The sequence below is a fragment of the Petaurus breviceps genome, unplaced genomic scaffold (assembly GCF_028583685.1).
Source record: "Petaurus breviceps papuanus isolate PSGF00001 unplaced genomic scaffold, PetGlider_PUasm1.0 90842, whole genome shotgun sequence".
Lineage (NCBI taxonomy): Eukaryota > Metazoa > Chordata > Mammalia > Diprotodontia > Petauridae > Petaurus > Petaurus breviceps.
Window position 1 is genome coordinate 6,146,413 of NW_027187358.1, and position 17,869 is coordinate 6,164,281.

General features: G+C 38.8%; 1 protein-coding gene across 1 annotated transcript in view; it reads right to left on the reverse strand.

The window, feature by feature from the left end:
- Positions 1–17,869, reverse strand: part of ABCG5 (ATP binding cassette subfamily G member 5) — a 33,498-nt gene that overhangs the window by 5,398 nt on the left and 10,231 nt on the right. Inside the window, 9 exon segments of the mRNA XM_069071601.1 lie at positions 2,393–2,578; positions 4,324–4,462; positions 6,068–6,273; positions 6,487–6,700; positions 7,897–8,026; positions 8,411–8,550; positions 10,225–10,396; positions 11,826–11,924; positions 12,372–12,508. Of these exon segments, the coding sequence (XP_068927702.1) occupies positions 2,393–2,578; positions 4,324–4,462; positions 6,068–6,273; positions 6,487–6,700; positions 7,897–8,026; positions 8,411–8,550; positions 10,225–10,396; positions 11,826–11,924; positions 12,372–12,508 (1,423 nt within the window).

Here is a 17,869-nt window from a genome sequence, read left to right on the forward strand (position 1 = left end):
AGAGAAGGAGGAAGGAAGGAAAGGAGGGAGGGAGGGAGGGGGGAGGGAGAAGGGAGGGAAGAGGGGAGAGAAAAAGGAAGGAAAGGAGGGAGGGAGGAAAAAAGGAAAGGAAAGGAGGGAGAAAGGAAGGACAAAAGAAGGAAGGGAGGGAAGAAGGAAAAAGGGAAGGAGGAAGGGAGGAAAGGAAGGTAGAAAGTAAAGAAGGGAGGGAAGGAGGAAGGAAAGAAAGAAGGAAGGAAGGCAATCAGTTCAAGCCAGATAATCAGAATTATGAGAGAGGTACCTGAGCTGAGTTGTACAGGAGGCCTGGCATCAACAAGAGTGTGGAGAGAGAAGAGTTTAAAGTATATTCGGGGAACTGCAAGCAGTTTAATTTGACTAGCATAGAATATGTAGTAGGAGTAATTAGGGCTACTTGTAGGCTGAGGACAAAGTTGTAGAGGATCTCGCTGGTGAAACTTATCAACCAGCTTTATGTATCAAGCACTGGGAGATTCAAAGACAGAGAACTTTATTCTGTAGGTATCAGGCAGCCACAGAACACTGCTTTTGATGATACTCAGACTCATTACGTGCCTGCTTTGTGCATCTTGCTGTGGTAGGCACTGAAAATGAAAAGGAAGAGGAAGATAATGAAACATATGTTTCAAAACAAGATGGAAAGAAAACTCAGAGTTTCTTAGCTCCCATCAGCCTGGTACATTTTCTTCTTCCTTGTCAAATATTTACTTGGGTTCTACTTGGATACTGAGCTATAAAAAACTCATCACCAAACAAGGAGGGCTATTCCATTTGGTGGCACCCCTAATTAATGTTTTTCCTCCTATTCAACCCCAATAAGCCTGCAACTTTTGTCTGTTGATTCCAGTACTACCTTCCATTTCCAAACCGAAAAAGTCCAATTTCTCTTCCACGTGACAAGCTATCAAATATTTTAAACCTGTGTTCATCTGCCCCCTAAATTTTCTCTTCATGTTAAATCTCTCAGTTCCTTCAATCAGTCCCCATATAGTTCTGAATCTCTTCATTCTCATAGTTGGCCTTCCAGCTTATCCTTTTCCTCGAACAGGCTATGACATACCCAGCAGAGTAGGGTACAGAAGTAGGGTCCCTCATTTTAACATAATTCTAATCATTCAACCTAATCTAAAAATTACCTTTGGGGCTACCACATCTCCCTGTTGATTTACATTGAGCTTGAAAGTCCACTAAAAACAAATGCATGCCTTTCTTCGTGAACTGCCCTCTTATCCATGCCTCCCCATCTTGTATTTATAGAGTTGGGGGTCCCATGTTATTTGCATGCATCTTGTTAAGTTCAGTCAATGGGCTGTCAAGCTTGTCAAGATCCATTTGGATTCCTACTCTGTCATCAAGCTTAATGGCTTTGTGTCATTCACAAGCCATACCATTCAGCAGCTTTATCTTCATTCCAGTCAAAAGATAAAATCACAGATAGTATTACTTAAAAGAGTTTTTTATTTGAAAAACTCAAAGCATTTGAAGTGCCTTAAGAAATCAGACTTTCTTTTGCAAAAATAAACCTCACGAGCACTTTCTATCATGCTAAAAACACTAGTTTAAGCCCTACCATATTTGGTATTTGGTAAGTATGTATACAATATGAGTCTAAAGAAAATAGTGTGAAATATATTTTTATGGTGACAACTGTTTAATCTTCCATGAGTTGCTACCAGTAACTACCATAAAAATTACATTTAAAAATAAGTGTTTCAGGGGCGGCTAGGTGGCGCAGTGAATAGAGCACTGGCCCTGGAGTCAGGAGGACCTGAGTTCAAATCTAGCCTCAGACACTTGACACACTTACTATCTGTGTGACATTGGGCAAGTCACTTAACCCCAATTGCCCTCCAAAAAGCAAAAAAAAAGTTTCAAGTATAGAACCATTAAATAGGACAAAAAATTTAATTATTTCAAGTATTTTAGTGTTTGTTGCTTACACATTAAGACCATAACTAAACCAATAACAGCCTCTTTTTCCTTAAAAGCTTAATAAGTGAAAATTCTGCCCAGTTGAGAACTCCTAGGAAAAGGAGATTGATTCATATGGTTCAAATTAAGTAAATCTGAACCTGTTTCAAATTGGCTTATTGGTTCATATAAGAAAGAGGAAGATGTTGGGTTGGGTCTGTATCTGGATAATTCTGTGTTAGTGACTTGTATAAGAAGAGTGACTAAATAGTGCAATAAACATTGCACATTAGTCAGATGGGATAAACTGTCACTCTCTAGACCTACCTTATGGCAATATTCTCTGCAATTATCAAAAATAAATCTTCACTGTAAGAGCATATTTAGGTGCAACATCCGAATTATTAGGTTACTATTGATTGGACAAGCCATCCATCCATCCATCAGACCAAGTTCTTACCTCAAAAATCCAGACCCAACAAGGACTCCTGCAATGCTCAGCAAGGCCACCTCACTGTTGACTATATTGGGATTCTGAACCACACCAAGTAGTACAAGTGTTAGAAGTTCACCAATTAGATGGGGGACAAAGGCAGCAGCCAAGAAACACCCGAATCTGGCCACCTCAGGGTACATACCCACAGACCTGTAAAGATAAACCCTTGATTTTAGGCAGTTTTCTCTTTTGGGAGTGTATTAGTAAAAAAAAAAAAAAAGACAGCTAGGTGGCACAGTAGATAGAGTGTGAGGCCTGGAATAAGGAAGACTCCCTTCTTCCTGAGTTCAAATCTATCTTCAGACACTTACTAGCTGTGTAACCTTAGGCAAGTCACTTAACACTTTTTGCCTTAGTTTCCTCATCTGTACAATGTGCAGGAGCAGGAAATGGCAATATCTTTGCCAAGAAAATCTCAAATGGGGATACTAGGAGTTGAAATGATTGAAAAATGACCAAACAACAAAATTGGTCAATAATGGTATTACATCATGCCTCCTGCAGAACAGAGTCATGGTTGATGGTAAGTTGAAGGAGTCTCCAGGACAGAAAACACACCAATTAAACAGGCAAAAGAGAGCCAACATTTCCAGTAGTTCTTTTAGGTTGTTTCTATTGGTGTAAGCCCAAAGGTAAGCTCACCTATTACCAGTTTGCAATAATAATTTTAAATAGCTGGAAAATGTTCAGTCAGTAGAAACACTGGTACTTAAATATGTCTCATTGCAACTTGGCGAACAGCTACCCCATTGAAAATTATGGGCTGGGGATGAGAGAGGGACGACTATAGAAGAGAGGGCAGATTGGGAGAGGGAGTAATCAGAAGCATACACTTTTGAGGAGGGATAAGGTAAAGGAATACAGTTCACTGTAAGAATAGAGGCATCTTTCACAGCATGACTATTATGGAAGTGTTTGCATGACTACACATGTATAACCTATGTCGAATTGCTTGCCCTTTCAATGAGGGTGAGTGGGGAGAGAGGAAGGGAAAGAATTCAGAACTCAGAGTTTGAAAAAACAAACATTAAAAATTGTTTTTACATGCGACTGGGAAATAAGATACACAGGCAATGGGGAATAGAAATCTATCTAACCCTACAGGAAAATAGAAAGGGAAGGGGATAAGAAAAGGGGGAAGCATGATAGAAGGAAGGGCAGATTGGGTAAAGGGTTAATCAGAATGCGTATTGTCATGGGGTGGGGGTCAGGAGAGATGGGAAGAAAAATTGGAACTCAAAATCTTGTGGAAGTGAATGTTGAAAACTAAAATAAATAAATTGAAATGTGAAAAAGAAAAGAAAATTATGGTCTGAATTTTTAGTGTTTGACTTCCTAACATCAATTATGTTTCATGCTCTTTGAACATGATATACTCAATCACTAACTCTCCCCTTCCCCATCCAATGGAGTGCCTTCCTTCCCTCAATTGAACAACATAAAAATTCTTTGGTTCATACACTTGTGACCTTCAGGAGCTGACTTTTTAGCATTCTCTGGCTCAGTCTCTCCTTTGCTAGGTAGAATACTTGCTTGCTACCATATCCCATCAAACCAACAGTTAATTTAATTTATTAAAAACAAGTTGTCTGACCAGGTAGAGAGAGGTTATTGCGGGAGGACTCCCTCCCTTCCTTCCTCAAGAACTTTGAATCTCTTGGATCCTCATGTATCTAACAATACCTTGTCTTATCCAGGGGTGAGAAGGGTGGAGGGAAGAAGCATTTATAAAGCACCTACTATGTACCGGGCAAGTTAATATGATCTCATTTGATCCCTACAACAATCCTGTGAGGTAGGTGCCATTAATGTTCCCATTTTACAGTTGAGGAAACTGAGCCTGTTTTATGGGCTAGTGAAACACACCATGAAGACCTTGGTTTGGCTGTCCTTACCAATAGAGCACACTGCTGAATAGCACCACACTGACGATACTGAAGGGAAGAATGTGCAGGACGTAGGCCAACAGCATTTGCCACTTCTGATATAAACCATCTTGGCTCTCTTGGTCACTGATGGCCCGTAAAGCAGGAACTGTGCAAGGAATGTAGTTTTCATAAGTCACTTGAGGACTAAGGAAGAGGGGACTGGCTGAAACTGAACTGAGCTCAGGGTGCCCCAAGACTGGCAGATAAAGATTAGTTGGGAAAGACATTGTACATCAGGCTGGAGCTCCCTGAAGCAAGTACCCTTTTTCCAGCTGGGAAGAAAGGAGGTCAGGATGCACTCGTATGGCACCATGTTTGTCCTCAAAGCCCAGTGGGTTAGGGGTCTCTCAATCTTACCCTGGGCAGAGCTGAGAATCAGGATTAGAGGTGACCTATTTTCCCAGAGTACTAGAACACTGGCTTTGGAGTCATGAAAGCTAGGTATGAATTGCTACTTCTGTATTACTGTGTGACCTTGGGCAAATCACTTCTCATCTGAAACTCAGTTTCCTCATCTGCAGACTGAGAATGGACTAAAGTCTCTTCCAAGTCTAAAATGCTAGAATAGCACTGAATTATTGCATTTGTCTGCATATGATATGAATTTTAATATAATTTGGTGGTCCAAATTATTTTCTTCTAATTTGAAGTAGCAATTTCACTATTTCAACAGGAAATGTCTACACAGTATAAGACAAGACCCAGGTGCTTCCCTGAAAACAAAAAAGGAAACAGGATGATATGCCTGGGTCTCAGTCTATATTCTAAATAGCTTATACTCACACTTATTAATAAGACATGGCAGATTGGAGTGTAGAGATGGCAGGAAACACAAGATGCTCACTGTCTCAATTTTTAGATCCTATTTATAGGCTTGTCCCCATAAGGAGTCCATTCCAAACCAAATGGCTTTACTTTGGTACTCCTTCAAACTCCGGTATTCCTGAATAAATCACGCATCTGGCTCTCTACCCATATTAAAATTCTGGCTGTAGATGCCCCCAAATACTCCTGATAAGAAGGTAAAATTTTGATATGGTGCAGGCCAAGGGTGCTAATAAATGACTCCACGAAAACATACTTTTTAAAACAAAATGTACAACACACTTTTAAGTTTAATTGTCATGAACCAAACCCTGATTTATATGTAGCATTTGCCGATTTCCAAGGTGTAAATGCTCACACCAAAGATTTTACAATCAGCTAGTCAACAGGGACTGGTTTCGGCACATCTTGGTTGCAGGCCTTTGTGCTCCAAGACATGGAGCCCAAGGAGGCACCACTTGGACAAACAAGCAGGCTATTTGTCTTTCATGCCCCTCAACTCTCCTTTCTTTACTTTTTCCCCATCAATCTCTCCTACTTCCAAGCACTCATCCTTCTTACTCTCATTCAAGGGTTCCCAGTGCTTCAGTGCTGTCCAACAGCCCCTTTTATTGCACCCTCTGACATAAGAAATCTAATAGGGTAATTCATAACTAGGCTAAGGCATTAGTAAGTTGTTAATACCTCCCACTGTTTTAAGAATAGAGTCTAAAGAGAATGACAGTAAACTCAAAAGGTATGGTCATTATTTAGTTGGTAGAATTTTTGTACCATGTAAACTGGGTAAGGAAAATTCTTAGAAGAGAGACCTTCCTCAAATCATACCATCACGTAGTTAACCCACCTCTTCTTTCTCTATGTAAAGTTGGTCTTAGGGCATACTTACAGAAAGTGATACCATTGAGCATGCCAGTATATGGTAATCCTGCCACACATGTGTAAAGAAGGCCCACTCGGTCCTGCACAGCACCCTTTAGCAAGTCATTCCTCAGGTGAAGGATAAAAAACATCAAGGGCAAAGCCATGACCAAATTCTGAATGAGTCGCACAGATACTGCCATTTTATTTCTCAACAAATTTCTTGTTATTTTCCTGAAAGTCGAAGTAAACTTTTAAAAATTCTTCTGATTTAATGCTATTCATGTTTCTTTTTAAAAAAAAAAATACATTCTGTTTTAATGCTATACCATGTAGGAAGACTGAGGGAAGTACAGAAAGAATTTTATATCAAGTTTTAAATGCCAAGATCAAGGTATTAGCAAGTAAGTTCTATTCAAACCTGGTAGTTTCTGGTGGAACTCTTACCTCAAGATGACACCCATTTTGGTGAGGGTTCCAGGAGAATCCTTAGTTTTAAAAGGAACTGGTGGCAGTGCTTGCATATATTTTAATCTTTTTATATTCTCCAGAGTTTGTTGATAGATTGCTGAAGTTTTATAGGCACATCCAATCAACTGCACTCTCTTGTAGGTTTCTATTTCACGTTCTTTACTTTGAGTATCTATTGATGTCAGGTCCACTTGAATTTTACCAAGAAGAAATCAGCAACTTTAATATTTGCATGTTTCTCTAAATTAACATAGTGAATGATTTTTCACATCTGATCAAAACAAAGTCAGCTCCTAAATCTTATATAATCAGGATTATTACTGTAAAATGGTAATGCTTTAGTCCTATCTGCATCATAGACAACAGTATTTCAGAAATTTTTCATTTGAAAATAGGTCCAGATATGTCAGGTGGATATGGAAAAAAAAAATTAGGACTTTATTTAGTGAAGACAGCCAAGCGGATATTCATGTGGAATCACCATAAGTACTGTAGTTGAATCATAAACTCATAAAATATGTTTGAAGGGACTTTGGAGATTGGTCATCTAATCTAAATGACATTTTATAAAAGACGAAGCTATGACCAGAAAATGATGATTTGGCTTGACTTGCCCAGAGTTCCATATAAAGTCACTAGAAGACCTGGGACCAGGCAATAGAATCCTGAGAACTGGAACTCAAAGGAACTTCTTGTCCAGTTGCCTAATTTTCCACATGAAGATCACAAAGGCAGTAATTAGAGAATCTGGGATTTGAACCCAACATCCTCTAATTCTTAGATCCAGTGCACCTTCCACTATACCCCACTTTAGAAGTCCCTCGAGTTCCTATTGCTTGATTCCCAAGCCACCTATCTTTCTACTCCAACATGGTACATCCTTGTACAGTTAGAAATTCTACAGCTTATCTACCATACAAAGCTAGACCTTTGTCTATTGCAAAGGTTAATTGATGTAGGAGTGAAGTTGCCATTTGGCTAAAAGATCTGAATCAATATATTTATGAGCACCAGCAATAACGAGGCATCCTTGCTCCTAAAAGACAAACTCTCTTCTTTGCATTTTGTTACACAATGAAGACTGAGACAAGAGTAAAAAAAGTCCTGTACTCCACTCTGACATTGAGGACCTCCTCCAGTTGATAGAAGCTTTACTTTTCTCCACTTAAAATGAGAGCTTGGTGGGGATAGATTCCCCTACTCAGTTTTATCTCGAAGATAAATATTGTTAGTCAGGTTCCCTCTCTGTAACTATCATGGCCAAATAGATGCTACTGAGCCAACCTTTGAAAGGCAGGGTAAAGAACCAAAGAAGGTCATTTTAGCAGATCATGATGCTTTCAGTTAAAAGTATTTGTGATGAGATGGCAAAAAAGAGTAACTTACTATAAAAGTCAAATGGGTTTGAGTGTTCAGGACAAGGATAGTTGCAGTCATTGAAGAAATCAATCATTTCCTCAGGTGCCCCACAGAAAACCAGCTCTCCGCAACTCATGATGGCAATTCTATCAAACAGCTGGTTGGACAAAAGACTGGGTTAGTATCTAATTATGCTAAGACGTCACTAGCAGGCAGAAGTTATGAAAGAGTGCCTTATAGATTGTATCCACAAAATATCATCCTTGACGATTTTGGCTACCACTTTTAACAGAGTTTGCTCTTAATTTTTCTGACATCATAGCACCAGTGGGACTTGTTAGGAGCTATTATGGGGAGGGACTATTTGTGTAGCAGAAGCTAGGTTCTTGCCTGTGACCCTGCTGTCTCATATGGAGACCAATGAAGCAGATGTCTGGGGATGGAAAGTAGTAGAAAGCAGACCCTACAATGCCTACATCCCAAGCAGCAAGAGAGCTGTTATTCTCACCCCAGTGGCCAACAGAGAGATGAGGTCACTTACCTGGAACAGTTCTGAGCGGGGCTGGTGGATGGTGAGGATCACGATTCTATTTTTGTGGGCCAGTGTAGAGAGAAGTACTACAATCTGATTTGCTGTCATGCAGTCCAGCCCTGTAGTTGGCTCATCAAACAGCATCACTTCTGTAGGCAGAAAGGGACCAGGATGTGGACTAGAGTGAGATTTCAGAGTCAAGGGCTGAGTCTAGGGATGGTATGATGAAGGGAGAAGCTTTAACTTTCTCACTGAACTGTCTTGACCCACTTGAAGAAATAAATCAGACAAATGTCCAAATAAAGAGAATGAAAACAAACTTCTACTGTTGGTCCAGGAGACAGACCATCCTAAAATTGCCTCCACTTCCTTTTTGAAATTTAGTTAAAGAAGATTCTCCATAGAGGACTTAGTAAACTGAAAAATGCTAAACAAATGAGAGTACTTTTTTTAAGGAGTAGGGGAGGCAGGGCTAGACAGAGCAGTGTGCAAAATATAATTTTTATTAGTCATCTGTCCAGGTGATTAGGAAACAAGACCAGTGTATAGTAAGCCATAGAACTAACTATATAACAAGGGCAACTCACTTAACCATTCGGCACCTTAAAAATGATTGGACTACATATCCTTTAAGGTCTATTCCAGATCTAGGTCTATAAACCTGTGATTAGAAAAGTTGATTTTGAAGAGCTGAGAGGCAAGAGACTAGTTTTTCTTTAAAATAGCAAAATTTTAACCTTCCCCTGATTTCTAAAATTGCATGCATTTTTAATGAAGACTAGAATTTCATATCAGGACAACTTTACCTGCTCATAGGCCTGAGATGCCGCAGAATTAAATGAGCAGGTTTGTCTGACTCTTTGGAGAGTCTTTTTTTTTTCCAAATGAAGAAAACTCACTGTGTTTTTCTTATTCTTTCCTTCTGATAGATAAGGACCAGCTGAAGAACCAAAAGTCTTACTGTTGCTTGAATAGATAGGAAATATAGAGATGTATTTTCTTGCTGGAAAAATAAAAAACTTGCCAACCAGAGGGCTGTTGCCACCTGGCTCCCACAGTGCTCTCAGAATAACAAATGGCATCAGCCTGGGCAAGGGGAATTAAGCATAACACTTGAATTGGAGGGTTTTTCTCCCCTGATCCCTGCCACAAAATGTCACTTTAACACCAAGGATCATTGAGTTTTCTCCCCCAAAACTTGGTACAGCTGGGAGGTTTGGGGGGGTAAGATAAACATGAGGATAATAAATTCCTGTGTATCTGGGACATGCAAAATATAGGGTTCTCTTGAGCAAGTTACTTAACCCCAATTGCTTTAAAAAAAAAAAAAATATATATATATATATATAGGGTTCTTTGAATCTATTTCCTGCCAATTTAAATACAACTGTCAAGGTTCCAAAGCTCCCTTTCACAGAATGTATTTTAAGTTAGAGTTAGAGGAGTCATAAACAATCCAAAACAATAAGCACCATGGCGTTCAGAAAATACTTGGGTTTGGGGTGGCGAGGTGGCACAGTAAATAGAACACCAACCCTGGAGTCAGGAGGACCTGAGTTCAAACGCGGCCTCAGACACTTAACACACACACAAAAAAAAAACTAGTCGTGTGACCTTGGGCAAATCACTTCATCTCAACTGCCCTCCAAAAGGCAAAAAAGAAAAGAAAAGAAAATACTTAGGTTTGCAGTTTGGAGAATACCAACTAATTAAATTTCATGAACACCCATAGCCCAATAGGAGACCTATAGATAAACTGGTGGTAACTAGATATACCATGAGAGACCCTCCAGGATCTTGGGTAGGTCTTGGTGAATACTCACTAGGATCCTGGAGGAGCTGGGCTGCAATGGAGATGAGGCGCCTTTCACCACTAGAAATTCCCCCAAAGCTTTGTTTCCCAATCAGCCTGTTAGCAATATGGCTGAGGTTCATTTCCGCCATTACTTCCTCTACCTGCAGGAGACACAAAGCCCAGGCAGGACTAGAGCATCACTTGTTCCATTTCTGAAACTTGGTCCTTCTCAGGTAAAGGAAACACTGACCCTGGCTGGTGGACAGAGTAAATTGTAAATGGCCCAAAAGATCCAACCTGCTCCCTCCTCCCCCTCCCCGCACGCGCCCCCTCCCTCCCAAGTTAGGAAATCAGTAGCATTGTAATAGAAGTCAAATCAATTTGAAATGGGTTCTTTCCTGCCTTCTTCGCACAGGAAGGATCCTAGAACCAGTTCATATTGTTTCTTGGCCTTAATTACGCAATGCCACGTTTATGCAAATTTCTTTGCATATTTTGACCCTGCTACAAAGTTCCAAAGAACAATTCTTAGAGAGTTTTCTCCTTTCGGAGAAGAAATCATGATAGCTGAGGTAGCCCTCCAAATGGGTATGCGATGAGGGTCAGAACTGAGGGTAGAAGTTAAAGCAGGTAGAGGACCAGAATTGAAACTCTGAGGTGGCTTTTGCATTCTCTTTAGACATTATGAGTCTTTAAAACTGAGGAGCAGGTGAAGTGGGAGTTGTAACAGTAATGGAAATTTGAAGATCTTCACTGCCCCTTAATAAGCTTAAATTGAACTTGAAGACATTTCCTGATTTGAAAATAAACTCTGCTCCCTAATAGGCTGAATGTGGTCACACGGAGCCTATGGTGGGAAGAGTTTGCTGAAGGGTGGAGCAGAGTCCACAGGAAAAGCTGACTTTGAGGGAGGCTTGTTTTTCAGGAAAAAAAAAAACAACTTTTGTTACTGTGTAGTCAAGTGGGATATGAGGGTTGTGATCTTCTCAGACCCTGGAGAAAACTATATATACCTCTGAAATGAGGTTTTGCTTTGGGGCTCACTTTGGGAAAGGCTGTGTGGTTTGGCCAGATGAGACTCTGGGCAGCCATTGAGCCCCCTGGCTTTGAAAACCCAGATGTTGGTGCTTCCCTCTCTGGTAACTAACTAGGTATGGATGTAATGGTCAGACAGCTAGAAGCCCTGTCTGCTGAATTGTGTTGTTTTCTCTGTCTGTATTTTGTCTGCTTGTAACTTCTGTTTGTATTTTCTGAAGTTTAGGGAGCTGACTTTTTTTCCCTGAACTAGGTAAATGATATATGTTTGATTGATTAAAGTAAGATTGTTAAACCCTTTTTGAGTTGCTTTCCTTTAGAAAAGGAAAGTGCTAGCAGTCATCCTGGGTACACTAGGGTGTTTACTGCTACAGGGGTACATGGGTATATATAGGGAGGAAAAGAAGGAAGGCAGGTGCTACTTGGGGTGCTGAAAGCTATAGGCTACTACCACCTCCCAATTGTACCTTGACTTAGCCTGCTGCTCTTTGTCTCTCTCTAGAGAAATGAAGCTATTGATTTCTCTGAGACTGGGTCACTTGAGCATCACTGGGAAAGGAGCTCTTCAACCAAGATCCTGTAAGAGCTACTCACCCTTTTTTGGAAGAAGTCCTTGGAGCCCTCACGAATGGCCAATTTTGCAGTATAGGACAGTGTCTCTTGTACTGTGAGGTTACTCAGCAAGGTTTCATTCTGTAGCAGTGGCAGGGAAGAGGAATGATTAAATGAAAGATAAAATGCATTTGTTAAGCACTTACTTTGTGGCAGGTACTGTACTGAACTCTGAAGGTACAAAAAAAGAAGCAAACAAGACAATTCCTGAAATCTGGAACTTCTTCCCTAATTCCCACTTGAATCAGTAGGTCCCCAGAGGATGGTTGACTACTACTCTCAGGATTCTAGGACCCTAAGAAGCTAGGTTTCAGATAGTGTCCCTCATGAGCTCCCAGTAGTGTCCTTCCCCTAACAATCAGCCTAGTCATCTTTTTAGCAAAGGTATTTTCTGAGAAGAATAATTACAAAAATGTTAGAATTTCAATTGTAAAAAAAAAAGAAAGAAAGATCAGATTTTCAGGGTTCTGCTTCAGCTCTGACTATTATACTTTGTGGGTCTGAGATCAGAGAAGGCAGAAACCCTACCTGCAGGACATAGGAGAAGCAATCTTGAAATTCCTCTCTTTTCAACTGCTGTCCATTCATACATACTTCTCCAAGGAAGGTACCTTTGCGTCTTAATCTGCCAGATATGGCATCTAGCAAAGTAGTTTTTCCAGAACCTGTGAAGGTAGAAGAAAAGCCCTCATCCACCTACGTTCTAGAGATTTGCATTTGTTGTTTGCTGTAAGAATTCATTGCCAACCAAGATGAACCAAAACCAAACAAAAATCAAAACCCTTTTCATTCCATTCCAAACAACTTTTCCTGCTACAAAGATGCTTTAGCTGCAATGGCCAATGACCCCTTCTTGACTTCTGTTGCTCACTTGTGTATCAAACAGAGCTAAGGGCATAGGCCATTTTCTTTTACCAGGAAACAAACTATGGTATGAGGAAGCACTGTTGGTGCTTTTTAAAGTGTTGGTTCTTAATTAAAAGTCTTGAATCTGAAACTAGGTGTGTGATACTGACAAAATTAACTAACCTTTCTATGCCTCAGTTTTCTGATCTGTAAATTGGTGATAATTGTATTTGTATTATCTCCCTCATGGGGCTATTGTGAGAACAAATTACATACCTTAAATTGCTGTGTGATATAATTAGTAGTAATTGTTTATTGGCCATTTTTGTTTGGTTATTAGTTTATGGGGAGGGATTAGTAAGAGGGTGCATATTGCAATGGACAGTGTTGGATCTAAACTAAAGGGAAACAGGGGTTCAAATCCTGCTCTGTGACCAAGGGCAAGACACTTGACATTTCTGAACCTCAGCCAACTCACCAAGGTGCTTCTATTAGGTTTTAGACTATCAGATGGATGAGGCACTAACATTTCTGCCTTCGGGCTTGTCTGAGCCAGTGGTAAGTGAGAGACATTAACTTATGAGCAATTTCAAACAGAAGTTTAGTTTTGTCCACAAGCCTGCATTTGGTGCTGCAAATTTTTCATGACCAGATATAATAAGAGGTACCAACTATTGCTAAGGGAACTGTTACCACAAATTTGCCTGAAGTTTGTTTGTGGTGAGACAGTATTTTTTCATTGTTTTCTCTAAGTCTTGTCGATGGGGTTAGGGGAAGTGTGGGAAGGTGTGTCTAGGATAGTCTCTCCCATTTGGGCTAAAAGTCCAAAGAGGCTGCTACTAACTATCAGTGAGCTCAGAAATGCATATGAAAAAATGCTCTAAATCACTATTGATTAGAGAAATGCAAATCAAAACAACTCTGAGGTACCACATCTCACCAGTCAGATTGGCTAAGATGACAAAACAAGAAAATGACAGATGCTGGAGAGGATGTGGGAAAAATTAGAACACTAATGCATTGCTGGTGGAGTTGTGAACTGATCTAACCATTCTGGAGAGCAATCTGGAATTATGCCCAAAGGGCTATAAATAATTTCATACCCTTTTACCCAGCAATACCACTTCTAAGGTTATATCCCAAAGAGATCATAGAAGTGGGAGGAAGACCCATATGTACAAAAATATTTATAGCAGCTCTATTTGTGGTGGCAAAGAATTGGAAATTAAGGGGGTGCCCATCAATTGGGGAATGGATGAACATGTTGTGGTATATGCATGTAATGAAATACTATTGTGCTATAAGAAACGAGGAGCAGATGGACTTCATATTTACCTGGAGAGGCTTATACCAACTGATGCTGAGTGAGAAGAGTAGAACCAGGAGAAATTTGTACACAATTACAGACACAACGTATGTGTGACGACCAGCTTTGATAGACTGGACTCTTCTCAGTAATGCAGGGTTATAAGTCAACCCCAGAAGACTCATGATGGAGAGAGATGTCTACATCCAGAGAAAGAACTAGAAAGAACTGAATTTGAATCTAGATTGAAGCAAACTACCTGCTCTTCAATCTGTTCATTCCATCCCATGCAATCCTTCTTTATAACCTGACTAATGTCTAATGTGAAAGTATTTGCAGATCCTATACTTGATTGTATGCCCCTATGGGGTGGGGAGGGGAGGGGAGAGAGGGAGATAAAATTTGAAACGCAAGAAATTGTGGAACTGAATCTTGTAAACTAAAAGTAAACAAGCAAATTAATAAAGACCAAAATAAAAAAAAAAAAAAAAAAAAGAAATGTAGAGGAGAGAATGAAGGAGGAGAATCTCAGGGGTTTCCTGCTGCCATGGAAACAAGAGAGTAAATATTATTCAATATGTACTTACTGAGTATACACTTTATTATTATTATTATTTTAAACTTAAAAATTTAAATGAGAAAAGAAAAAATTGCCATGTACACAGCAGACCATGAAAGAGGATTAAATACAAGACAATAAATTTCCATTTCAAGAAAACCTATATAATAAATACACATTTTCAAAGCTGCCCAACTTTGCTTCCTTCTAGGTTTTCTTTTTTCACTGATGTGTACTTTTTACTTTATTCCCCCCCAAATTCCCTGCACCCTAAAAAAGGCTACAATTAAACATGTATATATATGTATGAATGTATGTATGTATGTATACATATATATCTATAAACATGCACATATACGCTCATGCACATGTATGTAAGACTGTACTATTCTTATTTCCTCCTATTCTCTGTTTCTCTGAAGGTCATTAGCATCTTCCTTCAAGTCTTTCCATGTTTTTCTAAATGAACCAGCTTATCATTTCCTATACCACAGCCAATATTCCAACCCAATCACATCCTATCTGAGAAACTGTCTATGAAATCCCCGCCCCCAGTTTTCTGCATTCCTTCTGTTCTTGGTTTTATTTATTCAAGAAAATTTTCTGAGTATTTTCTTTATGTAAGACATTATATGAGGTCCATTAAAGGATATAGGGATGAACCCTACCCTCATCAAGGTGACAATCTATGAAAATGTGTTCCACATATACAGTGAAGTTTCCAGAGTCAGTTTATACATACCCCCTAAGGTGATAAAACTAATAGCTAAGAATCTTGAGAAGTAATGTAGTATAGTGGATAGACACCTAGCCTCCTAGTCAGGAAGACCTCTGTTTAAGTACTGCCTCTGAGACATATTGGCTGTGTAACCTGGAGAAAGTCAATTATCATCTTGGTGCTTCTAGGTAACTTCCTAAGAGCATAGGTTATAGAAAAGTTGGCGATCTGCCTTAGTACAGAGTTTCCTCATGGTAAGTTCCCCATACCCATGAAATCACAGGTCTGGGCAAAAACAAACAAAAAACCCTAAAGGTCACAAGACAGTGATTTACAGATTTTTAAAGATTTGGGGCATCTAGGTGTTTCAGTGGATAGAATATCAGGTCTAAACTTAGAAAGACATCTTTGTGAGTTCAAATCTTGCTTCAGACACTTACTAGCTATGTGACCCTGGACTAGTCACTTAACCCTGTTTGCCTCAGCTTCCTTATCTATCAAATGAGTTAGAGAAGGAAATGGCAAACTACTCTAGTGTCTTTGCCAAGAAAACTCCAAATGGAGTCATGAAGAGTCTGGTGAAACTGAAATGACTAAACAACAACAACAAAGAATATGGGCAGCTTCCCCAACTGTTCCTTACTACCAATTAAAACTTTGCCAGAGATGAGAAGAATGGTGTTGCTACTGTTGTTAAGATGCTAGTGAAATGTCTGATTTTTACATTTGATATCATGCTTCTTCGATGCTTCAGGAATTGATGGGACAATTTATAGAATTCCACGGAACTTGTAAATAACAGTTAGTAGCCATACTTCACAAATCATTCTCAAAACTTGAGGAAGAAAGTACTCTACCAGATTCTTTTAGGAGACAAATATAGTCCCAATACCTAAACCAGGGAGAGATAGAACACATAAAGAAAACTATAGGCAACATTGTTAATGAACATTAACTCAAAATTTTAAATAAAATCCACAGACAACAGCAATTTTTCAAAGAAATCATTATAATTCAAACGACATTTATATCAGGGTTGAAAGGATGGCATTAGGTAAACAAAACATAATCAAAAATAAAAAATCTCATGATAATCTTTATAGTTGCAGGAAAAGTCTTTAACAATGCACAATACTTAAAACTCTACAACACATAGGTAATGAGGGACCATTTAAAAATATCATAAACTGCATCTATCTAAAATCAAAAGTAATAATCATATGCAATGGGAATACTCTAGAACCTTTCCCAATAAATACAGAAGTGAAACAAGGGTGCTTACTCTCCCCGCTATTATTAGACATAGTTCTGGAGATGCTAACAACAGTGATAAGACAAGAGAAAGAAATTAAAGAAATAAAGATAGATTTTAAAAAGAGAAAAAGCCATTTCTGCTGATGATATGAAAGTTTATTTAGAAAATCCTAAGGAATCAATAAACATACTAATTGAGACACTAGCTTCTTCAGCAAAGTAGCAGGATACAAAAATAATTCTTCAAAAATCAACAACATTTATAGAAAGGGAAATCTCATTTCAAATAACTACACAATATATAAGATATCTGGGGATTAATCTCCCAAAGCACACAAAAGACTTTCATAGATTTAATTACAAAGTACTCCTTGAAGAGATAAAGAGCAATTTAAATAGCTGGACTTATGTTCAGTGCTTAGACTGTATCAAAATAATAAAAGTGGTAATATTACCAAAATTAATTTACACTTTTAATTTATACCAATCAAATACCAAGGGAATACTTTACAGAACTTGATGAAATAACAAAATTAATTTGGAAAAACAAAAGTTTGAGAATATTAAAGGAAATTATGAAAGAATTAGGGATGAAGGGAGAATAGCACTTCCAGATCTCAAACTATATTATAAAGCAGCAGTCATTAAAACCACCTGGTATGGGCTAAATAATGGAGAGATAAATCAATGGAAAACACTAGATGAGAGAAATTCCAAAACAACAGAACTCAACAACCCACTGTTCATTAAAGTGGACAAGATAAATTACCTAGGGAAAAACTCCTTGTTTTATTAAAAACTACTAGGACAACTGAAAAGCATTCTGACAGAAATTAGGCTTAGACATTGGTCTTATGCCACATTCCACAATATATTCTAAATGAATCTGTAACTTAATATTAAAGATCCTACTATAAAAAAAATTAGAAGCAGATCATATACTTCCCCACAACTATGGGTAGGTATTCTTTTTTTTTTAAATCAATTGGGGTTAAGTAACTTGCTCAAGGTTACACAGTCAGTTATTTCTGGGTGTGGTGCTAAGTATCACAGCCTGGATTCGATCCCAGGTCATCCCGACTCTGGGCCTGGTGCTCTTACTCGCTGTGCTACCTGGCCACCCCAGGAGATGTATTCTTAACCAAATAAGAGATAGAGGCAGTTACAAAAAGATAAAAATAGAAAATTTCGATTACTGAAACTGAAAAGCTTCTGTATAGATAACATTAACGAATCTAAGATAAGAGGAGTAGTCAAATGGGAAGAGATATTTATATCAAATTCCTCTAATGAGAATTTGGTATCCAAGATACATAAATAATAACTATATGTGAGACTAATAG